Source organism: Marmota marmota, unplaced genomic scaffold (genome assembly GCF_001458135.2).
Source record: "Marmota marmota marmota unplaced genomic scaffold, marMar, whole genome shotgun sequence".
NCBI classification, from domain to species: domain Eukaryota; kingdom Metazoa; phylum Chordata; class Mammalia; order Rodentia; family Sciuridae; genus Marmota; species Marmota marmota.
This window is the reverse complement of record NW_026000241.1, coordinates 19,689,433-19,700,290: the sequence shown is the minus strand read 5'-3', so window position 1 is coordinate 19,700,290 and position 10,858 is coordinate 19,689,433. Positions and strand designations below refer to the sequence as shown.

At 42.6% G+C, this 10,858-nt stretch overlaps 1 protein-coding gene across 3 annotated transcripts in view; it reads right to left on the bottom strand.

Annotated features, from left to right (window-relative positions):
- The window catches only part of Glb1 (galactosidase beta 1), a 135,631-nt gene that overhangs the window by 103,140 nt on the left and 21,633 nt on the right, over positions 1–10,858 (bottom strand). For all 3 annotated transcript variants that reach the window (XR_007344348.1, XM_048795189.1, XM_048795190.1), the window contains exons 2-5: positions 5,848–6,017; positions 4,034–4,184; positions 3,474–3,534; positions 1,689–1,783 (exon numbers count right to left, since the gene is read on the bottom strand). Coding sequence is in view for 2 of the 3 variants with exons in the window: in XM_048795189.1 (XP_048651146.1) it covers positions 1,689–1,783; positions 3,474–3,534; positions 4,034–4,184; positions 5,848–6,017 (477 nt within the window). In the remaining variant the exon portion in view is untranslated. The remainder of the gene's footprint in view (positions 1–1,688; positions 1,784–3,473; positions 3,535–4,033; positions 4,185–5,847; positions 6,018–10,858) is intronic.

Below are 10,858 nucleotides of genomic sequence, written 5' to 3'. Positions count from 1 at the left end.
TGCGGGGGGGGGATTATGGTAAAATATTCATATCCAAGGAAATTCCCAAAAATGTGAAGTGCTTTTCTTCTGTTCCTGAGGTTTGAGGGACAGTTGTCTTTGCTCTTTCTGGTATTCTTCTGTACTTGTCAATTTAGTAACCAAGGGGCAAAAATGATGGTGGAGTGGAGGAGGGGAATTCAAGCAGGTAGAGATGAGGGGGAAAGAAGGGCAGAGTCACCTGACCAGATCTAGGGTCAAATTAAAGTCATCTGAGGTCACTGGGATGGACACAAGGAACAATATGTCCCCAAGACAGTCAACTTTGCTTTCTTCTGCAGAGTTAGTACTTGATTCCATTTTGGGGGGCATTTCCATAACCAAAGGGTGCAGAAATGGAAAGTGATTCAAGGAGAAGCAGAGACTGAAAAATGGTAGCAGCTAAAAGGAGGGTTTTCACCTGAGACGAGGGAAAAAGGAAGAAAACCCAGCTGTGCAGAGCAAAGTAAGTCTGAAACTTGATCAACCTATCTCCACACAGGAAGATGCCACTCTCTCTCGGCTTAACCAGTACAGACTCCAGACGAATAAAAGATAAGGGGCATCCTGGGGCTACGTGCACACTGCTCTGTGAATAGCCACCTGGCCTGCACGAGAGGACATCTCCTTCCCCTGTGCATGTGGCCTAGTGGCCACCTGACCCGCTCAGCCCTCTCAATACCTCATTCCACCTTCAACTGAGGGACAAGGGAGAGCATGCTCCCTCCTCACAATAACCAGTCCCTACAACCTGTCCATAGCACCATTTGTCGAAAAGAAATCTGGTCCACACTCCCTTAGGGATTGCCACATTGAGTTCCTTTGATGTTCCAAGATGCAGTTTTACATCACTTATTCATTTCAATAAAAACAACCCTTGTAAATAGCCAGCAAATGTGGTCTGACATTTCACCTAAGTGATTTCGCAAACACCAAAAATTGTTCCAGGTCAAGTGTCCCAATTTTTCATATGGAAAATATGTGCCACAGGATGGATCCCACAGTGTTCTTAGTGTTTGCAGAACTAAGAACACAAGGAGGGAGAGTGGGATCAGGAAGCTGGAGAGAAAACACAATGGCCCCTATCACACTCTCTTTTTATTCCAGGAATAACTGATGGCCTTCACAAGGCAGACTCCAAAGCATTTCAGTTCCTGCAATATTCCTGCATCCAGAAGATATAGCACGAGAGAAAGAGACAGGCTAGGAGATCAGCAGAAATAGGGTGCAATCTGGATTCTGCCACCAGCAGGGTGACCTTGGCTGACTCAACCTTTCTGAACTTGTTCATTTCAAAGACGGTGACTAGAAGAACCGCACAGCATTTTTAGGGCATCCAGCACAGAGCACAGGCATTAAAAAATGGTAATGTGAGAGCCAGGCATGACCATGTATGTGCCTGTAGTCCTGGCTACTTGGGAGGCTGAGGCAGGAGGATCACTTGAGCCCAGGAGATCAGGGCCACCTGAGCAACAGAGAGAAACTTATTCTTTTGGGGGGGAAATGCCAATGCCTTCCCCCAATGCAGATAAAGTAACTATCATCTGTGGCATTACCCCTCAGAATAACAGAATGCTGAGGCTCATGTCTGCATCAGTCCTATCACTGATATAATGCAGATGGATGAAGACCTGCCCCGACCCTGCCTCCATACTCAGTTCCACGGTTACCTGCACTGTTATAATCGGCCCTCCATTCTGATAGAGCAGAGGTCTCATCTTGGGTAGAAGGACTCCCAACCATTTATCCACAGCCGCCAGGTAATCTGGACAACAAGAGAGGTTTAACACATCACACAGTGGTTGGTTAGAAGAGACGTTGATAAGGCCTTATTATAGCACCGATCAGGATATAACAAGACCAAATCGGGACAGCTACCAATAAGGAAAGTCTGATCAATGTTGTCCTGAAAGTCAGTTTTCCTCAGCTGAGCTCCTTAGTGGACAAGGCTTGGTATGCCTGGTGTCCGTCCTCACCAAGGGCCGTGGGAGATATTCAGGCAAGGTTTATGAATAAACAAGAGAGTGACTGAAGGCCATGTTCCCGCCTCAATCACAGTAAGGCTTTTTTTCTTTTTAAAATAAAATCATATAATTAAATTTAAAATAAATTATATATTTACATTGTCAAAAGGAGATTATAAAAGCCCACACTTTGAAAATGTGTCACAGGGGCTGGGGTTGGTAGCTCAGTGGTAGAGCACTCTCCTAGCATGTGTGAGGTACTGACTGGGTTTGATCCTCAGCACCCCATAAAAAGTAAAGGTATCGTGTCCATCTACAATGAAAACTATTTTTTTTTTTTAAAAATGTGTCATGAAGATCAATGAGAAATACATGTGGAAATTAATGATACATTAAGAGTGCAAAACAGAGGAGTGAGCCAGGCATGGTGGCCCATGCCTGTAATCTCAACTACTCAAGAGGCTGAGGCAGGAGGATTTCAAGTTTGAGGCCAGCTTGGGCAACTCAGTGAGACACCCTGCCTCAAAATAAAATTTAAAAAATAGCTGGGGAGGTAGTTGCCTAGCATCTGCAAGGTTCCGAGTTTGATTCTTAGTACCACAAACAACAAAAAAGACACAGAAGAGTGATACAGTAAGAGGAAAACACATATACAACATAATATTCTAGCCTTTTATACACTAGACTTAGTCAATTTTAGCTCTGGTTATAACGTGTCCCTTACCAACAACATCTCGGTCACCTCCACCATCCCCAGGAGAAACCAGTCTTCTGAAATTAAATGCAGCCACATGGGCTCTTCTGACTATTCAGAGCTTATAGTTAAAATAATATCTTATAGGTTAAAAAGAAAAAAAGCTCTCATTCACATCTCTCTCTGTAAAAGACAACACTGTAGCTACCAACCAATCTAGCAACACCACCCCAGAAACTCTGTCTGCCATTTTGATTAGGTTGGTGCAATCAGTGGCTGTGTCACATACAAAGCATGTAGGAAGAGAAAACACTGGAGTCAGCTGGTCAACCCCAAACAGGGCTCAATGTCAATTCTAAGAGTTACCAGTAAGATCTGGTTGAGTTGTCCAAGAGAGTAATATTTTTTTTTTTTGTACTGGGGATTGAACCCAGGGGTTCTTAACCACTGGGCCACATCCCCAGCCCCCCCTTTTTTGGGGGGTATTTTATTTAGAGACAGGGTCTCACTGAGCTTCTAAGTGTCTCGCTAAGTTGCTGAGGCTGGCTTTGAACTCACAATCTTCCTGCCTCAGCCTCCCGAATCACTGGGATTACAGGTGTGCACTACCACGCCGGGCCAAGAAAGTTTTATTCACTATGTGTTCAATGTCTGATGTAGGACAGTGAACGGCAATTAATAGACTAAATTTCAGAAGTATTTGTGCAGAAGTAACTCAGACTTCAAGACACTTGACCCTTTCAATATCAATTATCTATCGTTCATAAATTCTCTCAAAATGTCTCTCCCCAACTTACCTGGGTCAGAAGAGCGAAGAACAATAGATTCTTTCTCTAATAACCAAGCAGGTAATCCTCCCTAGAATAGGGAACAAAAAAAGTATTTCATGAAAGGAACTTAGAGGAGAAAAAATTACTATTAGAAGACATGGAAAAGAAATGCTTCAGGGAGAAGGAATAAGCTGCATTTTTTGGTTTATAATCTTTCAGGGAAAATGGAACATAGTAAAATTATTATCATTCTGTTTTAATGCAACGTGTTGAGAATCAAGGCTCTATTTTATACAATTATTCCACTTAACATCACAGCTACTCTCTGAGGTAGACAAAGCAGATACCACTAGCCACTTCTGACAGATGAGAAAACCGAATTATGTGATTGAACCACCAAAAGAACTCAGGCTCTGACCCTGACCTGTTCCTTTCCTTCTATAGTAACAGATCCCTGTGCTGGGTATAGTCACAGGCTCCGGGTAATCCGGAATTACAATCTTATTTAAACTGCTTCAATTCACTTTGCCCAGACCTGCTGCCCGCCAGCCTCCCAGGCAGGCAGAGCCCAGTCTAGCCACACTCACCATGTCCCACTCTGCACAGATGTAGGGCCCAGGCCTCAGGATGACAAGCAGTCCTAGCTCATGAGCCAGCTGAATGAAATATTGCACATCATGGTCCTCAGAAAACCGGTACTGTCCTGGCTGGGGCTCATGAAAGTTCCAGGGCACATACCTGCCAAGACACACACAGCCTGTCCCTGGATAGTTGGCAGTCACGGAGGAGGAGGGGTAGGAGAAGGGGGCATTCTTGGGACAAGAGAGGGAAGGGAAGAGGCCTGGTTAGGGAAGAGTTTTCATAGCAGCGACCCAAGCCAATCAGACTTAGTGGGTACATTTGTAAGTTCCTGACCCACAAAGAAGGTCCATTCCCATGTAATGCTTGACTTCAAATATATGTGAGTGGTAACACAGGAACTTGAAAGTTTATTGAAATCCAGGGCCTTGGGCATGTTAAGCGTAGGCTCTACCACTGGGCTATACCCAACGGCCCCCATCAAAACAATCTTTACCAAAAAAAATGTATCAAGAAAAAAAAAAAAAAAACCTTTCAACACAGTATAAGTTTTAAAAAGTAAAATATAAAAAAATAATTACATGAACACTTATTCTAGAAAAATTGTATACAACTGTGTAAGGCCTGGAAAATAAAAATATTTGGCTAATATTTTAAGAGGTACCTTTACTTGGTAAAAAAAATAAAATAAACTTTAAGTAGGCAAACCTCCAACACCTACATCTGGACAAAAGATTTTGTCAGGAATTGCATGAGAAGGAATAAAATAACCAAAACAACTCTCAGCTCCCTGGCTACCTACAGCCTGGGATACACAGTTAAATGTGAAACCACTCAGTCCCTTTATAAAAGTCTCTTTGATGACGGTAGCTTATGTCCTTTTCCTACAACCCCATGATTTCTGAGTTCCCTGGGACAGATAGCCTTGGTCTGGTCTACCAGAAAGTATTAACAGATGAACCTGGGTTCACTCTACTAATGGCCTTAGACCCAGAAATAATGAGTGGGACTCTCCCTAACCATCTCCTCAACCATCTAAAGGTTTCCTCACCGCTCATCTTTGAAAAGTTATCTGCAATCCACATCAGCACTGCAAAACCCAGAGTGGCCAGCCACCCCAACTTTCTTCCCAATTAGTCACCAGGCAACATCAGAAGAGATGGGGTAATTCTATAGTCTGACCTTATACAATTACTCCAGCAGAATCAAGAAGACAAACTGGCTTCAGGAATCTACCTTAGCCCAAGTTCACTCTGCTAAGAGCTCAGAGAAGCCTTGGCTGCCTACACACACTCATGTTGAAATCCTAGCTGGACCTCTGACCAAAGCTATGACAGTGGGCAAATTTCAGTTTTACCAGACATAAATGGGAACAGTAATGCCTACCTCAGAGAAAGGGATCACTTGGGTCAAGTGCCCTGTACCTGGTAAGTGCCCACTGTTACTTACTTTTGCCTTTTTAAAAAATTATTATTTACATGTGACAGCGGAATGCATTACAATTCTTATTACACATAGAGCACAATTTTTCATATCTCTGGTTGTATACATAGTATATTCACATCAATTCGTGTCTTCATTACCTTTGCCTTTTTAAGCTGATATTTATTTTACAACTTCTGGTGACACAGTTCAAGGTTGGAAGAAGTGCTTAGTTATCTGAAGAGCCAGGCGAGCTCATGATAAGCGCCCCCCCAGGAGGCCACACTACACTATTTGCCATTTCTGAGCAGTGCAATAGCTGCTCTGGGAAATGCAGTAGCACCTTCTCCAGGTGTGGGTGGTTCAGTCTCAGGTGAGAGCCAAGCGCCTTCCTACTTACGTCTGGATGGCATTCAGCCCAGCCATCTTCATCTTCAACAGCCGGTCCTTCCAGTAGAAGCGCGGCACTCGGAAGTAGTGAATGCTTCCTGAGATGTAGCGAAATGGCTTGCCATCCTTGAGGAAGCGGTCCTTCTGGTAGTCGATCTCAAATGTCCTCTCGGTGACATTCTGCAGAGCAAGAACAGGACATTAAAGAATCTCCATTTTCTGCATTTCAGAAGCAGATGCTTTGACAGCGGCAGGTGATTCCCTGTCTATTTAGTTCACATAATGTGCTGACGGAGTTCATGCTTGGTTTCTGGGCTGTCAAACAAACCCCAGCCAAGCCAGGCCCACCGTGTGTGCCCTCAGGGAACAGAAGTCTTTAAGGAAGATGCACACACAGGATTCTACAGGGCTCAGATCCCAGAAGCCAGCCCTGATCAGATACGCGTGACTGGGATTATGTGTCACTGTGCTGTTCAAAGGACTTAGGAACAGATCATGCACACATTTGTGGCTACAATCTGCCTAAGTACTTGAATGAACTCAACATTAGTGTCACTGGGATCACTAAGACCTGTTAGAAAATTCTAAGTGTAGGGGCTGGGGTGTGGGTAGCTCAGTAGTGAAGTGCTTGCCCAGCATGCATGAGGCCCTGGGTTAGATCCCCAGCACCACAAAGGCATCAGGAGAAATTTTAAGTGTAAAGTACAGGGTAAATAGCAAAGGATTTCAAGTTTGCATCCCTAAAGCCCCACTGTAGCTGTTGCACGGAGACCCAGAGTTACCTGGGAAAGTTTCCTCTAACCCTACAACTCATCTACAATTATCCAGGGTACCACTAGAGGAACTTTAAAGGTAACATTTTTCAAATCGTCTGCTGCAATCCAATTTGCGAGCAATAAACTCAACTTGGGTGTTGGATCAGCACCTTTTCAAAATGAGTAGAAAAATATCAGAATATATCACACACAGCAAAGTAGGTTACTGGATGAAAAGTTTGTCACTTATACACATGTGGAACTACAATCGTATATTATGTCTCCACTGGGTTGCATTGTAAGATTGTGTTTATAGCTACAACAGACTTTTTTTTTTTTTCCAGCTACTCAGGAGCTAAACGTGCCAGGATTTGAAAGAAAAGGCCTCAAAAGGGGCTGTCGGGGAGAGTGGAACACTGCACTCTGGTGGCTAGAAAAGGACTGCAACATACAGCAGGTACCCACAGAACCCGGGTTGTTAAGAATCCACCTAACGGGTGTCCACTATTGGTAAGATTCCTTGTGCATCTTTAGGCTTTCAAAGGTCACAATACCAGCTTTAATTATAGTAGCACAGTCTGGGGTAGCTGTGAGGGTTGTCCTTGAAGGCATATCTGGAAGCAATTGTGAGAGTTCCAGTCCCAGATCCTACCTGGACTGAACTCCAACTGGGGAGGTAGTTAGTGTCCAAGGACTCAGAGCAGAATGAATTGGAGATAATGGAAGGCTTCACTGGGTGGGGATTACATCTCAATGAAGCAAAAACAAAATAAACTAATGGTTTTTAGCCAGGCTTAGTGGCACAGGCCTGTGATCCCAGTGAGCTGGGAGGCTGTGACAGGAGGATTGCAAGTTTAAGGCCAGCCTCAGTAACTTAGCAAGACCCTGTCTCAAAATAAAAACTCAGGGAAGGGGAGGCTGGGGTTGTAGCTCAGTGGTAGAGTGCTGTCTCACACGTGAGGCAGGGTTTGATTGTCAGCATCACATACAAATAATAAAAAAAACTTATTTATTTAATTGAAAACTGGAGATGTTGCTCAGCATTAAATTGACCCTGGGTGGGCTAGGGATGTGGCTCAAGCGGTAGCGCGCTCGCCTGGCATGCGTGTGGCCCGGGTTCGATCCTCAGCACCACATACAAAGATGTTGTGTCTGCCGAAAACTAAAAAATAAATATTAAAAAAATAAATAAATAAATTGACCCTGGGTTCCATCCCCAGCAAAAAGAAAAAAAAGTGTTGTTTTTTTTTTTAAGGCAAGTGTCAATTTAATATCACTATTCTCTTTGTAAATAAAGCTTTAATTTTCATTCAAAGGCAAGATTTCCTAAAAATACTCACAAAAATATAAAGAATTTCTTACAGCATGTGACCCAATAGATGATTTTGAAAACATGCTCATCCTACGTGTGTAACTATCAAATAAGGGTTTTCCACAAGTTCTAGGAATCCAGCTTAGTGTCAAAATTGTCCCAAGCTCAAGGCTGTGGGTACAGTTCCCAAGTGACATGGCTCCTCCACCGCCGAGCCACGTGGCCAGCCCCACTAACCGCCCCTAAAGCAGCGGTAGAGCTACAGAGTGGTGACCAGGTCTGGCTGGAGTGCAGGCAAGTGCAGGCCACCGCAGGCTAGGACACGCTGACCTGTACTGTGGTGGCAGCCAGTCCTGGGCCTGTACCTGTCCCCCACAGGGTACATCCCAGAACCCCCCAGAGCAATCACCATCTCACGACCTCAACGGTCCCTTCCCTAGAGACCTGGGAAAACAGAAGAGGCACAGACCTGAATGGGATTACAGGGCTGACCAATAGCACTGGCACTTTTCCAAAGCCTGATTAGCATAATTTATATCAATAGCCAAACCCTGATGGGTATAAATTTGTACCAATCACATTGGCCCAAGTGCTATATAAACCTCTAGGCAGGCACACACTCAAATGGAAACCCCTCTAGGGTCCCCTCTGCCCTACAGGAGTTCTGTTTCTTATTCACACTTGAATAAATCCTATCTTATACTCACTCATCCTCGTCTGTAGATTTCATTCTTTGAATTCACAAGAATCCAGAAAGAAGAAACTGGTGGTGAGCTGCTTGGATCAGCTACAACACGGGAGGGCATAGCTCACCATTAAGAGCTGCAACACATTTACAGATTTCAGAAGCTGGCTATTATGCAGACCTCATCTACCAGCAATGGTGGGGAAACTCAGGTTTCACCAGAACCACATTTAAAAATCGAAAAAATGATTGCATGGATGTTACGGACTGTAAGTTTATAATAGAGGGAAAACATCAATAGTCACATTAGGAGATTGCTAAAGCCCCCAATTATTATTCTGAAAAATTATACAAAGAAAGAGCCTCCCTTTCACGTAAACACTATTTCAGGTTAACCAAAACCTTGACAATGGATAATTCTTCACAGAATTTCAGCTAAGAATGGCAGAAGGAATAAAAGAATGTGAAAATACTCTTAACATTTAGTAAAATGAATTTAAGCTAGACCCTGACAGTCTTGAGTTGTTACTGCCATGACTGCCCCAAGTAGCCCCAGCCAGTTTTCTTTAGCTTCTCTGCATGCTATAAACACAAAATCATTAGAGTGGTAGGTGGTCCCTAGCTCTGTGAGTGCCGTGAATGTGCCCAATATTCTTGATATTAGCTTCAGATAAACCAGGTACATTAGGGCTTGGATGAAGTCACTTTTGACCTGACCATTTTATACCCTCCTCCTCCTGACCCAAATCACAGGATGCATTGGACTTACTGCCGCCCAGGACCATGATTCTGTTAGTCTCCGACAAATTGCACTTTGTACAATCTTGGATCTGTCTCTCTTTCTAAGGTTTCCTAGCACTTAGTTCTCATGCACTGGCCCTGGATTTGACCAGAACCCCTCTGCTCAATTTTAGCCTCAGTAAAAGGAGAACATAAGATCATGTACGTCTCAGGTTTTGATTCAACGTGAAGTACGTAGTCCCACTAGGAAGTGTTTCTCACTATTGAGCCTAAATCACAATTGAACCTAGATCTAATGATACCATACAGAATCAATAAGCCAAACCCAAGATGTGGAATATTCTAAAAACCCAATGATACTGATCCTGTTGCTGCAATAAATCAATGTGATTAAAGGCAAAGAAAGGGAATATTAGAAAATAAAAAAGAATTTAAGAGGAATAATGACCTGGTAAAATGTGTAAATCTGGTTTGGATCCTAACAAACCACAAAAACAAACCAATGACACCGATATAGGAAAAATCTGAACATACATCCAGTATTAGTATTAGAAGCATTATCATTAATTCTGTAACTACTCAAAAAAAATGGCATGGAGACTATCATACCAAAAAAAAAGTTCAAGAGGAATATGGAAATAGTTATGAGGAGAATATTCAGACATCCAAGAAATGCCTTAAAGTCTAATAAGCCAGCAGAGTGCCGTGGTGACGCAGGAGGCTGAGGCAGGAGTATTATTAAGTGCAAGATCAGCCTCAGCAACTTAGCAAGGCGCTATGCAAAATAGCAGGACTATGTCTGAAAATAAAAAATTAAAAGGGCTGGGGATATAGCTCAATGGTAAAGCACCCCTGGGTTAAATCCCCAACAAGAAAAAACAAAGTAACAAAAACCAAAATGATAGGCCGAAAAGAAATAAAAAGAGCAAAGAAAAAAGTGGATAAGTTCAAGTTGGTGTTAGGGAGAGACCTCTGGGATTCTATCTGGAAAGCTGTATAATAAAAAATTTATTAGAAACATTTGATTTACCTTTACCCCATAATTTTCTCCATACTATACCTATAAATATACAATTTGTTTTTTACTGCAACAATGTTTAAACCAAATTGTCCTTCAGAATAAGAAGACCTAAGAAACAAAAACATGCTCAAAGACTTATAATAATAACTTTTCTTTTTTTTAATATTTATTTATGTATCTTTAGTTTTTGGTGGACACATTATTTTGTTTTTTATGTGGTGCTGAGGATTGAACACTCCAGTGCCTCATGAGCCACAACCCCAGCCCCCAAAATAATAGCTTTTCTGGTAACAGCACAAAACTGGAAACAACTCAAATTTCTACAATAGAAAAATGTGTAAACTGTAGCATATTCATATTATGGAACACTACTCAGCAGTTAAAAAAAAAAAAAAACACATCACGGGACTGGGGATAGCTCAGTTGGTAGAGTGCTTGCCTCACATGCACAAAACCCTGGGTTCAATCCCCATCACCAAAAAAAAAAAAAAAAAAAAAAAAAAAATT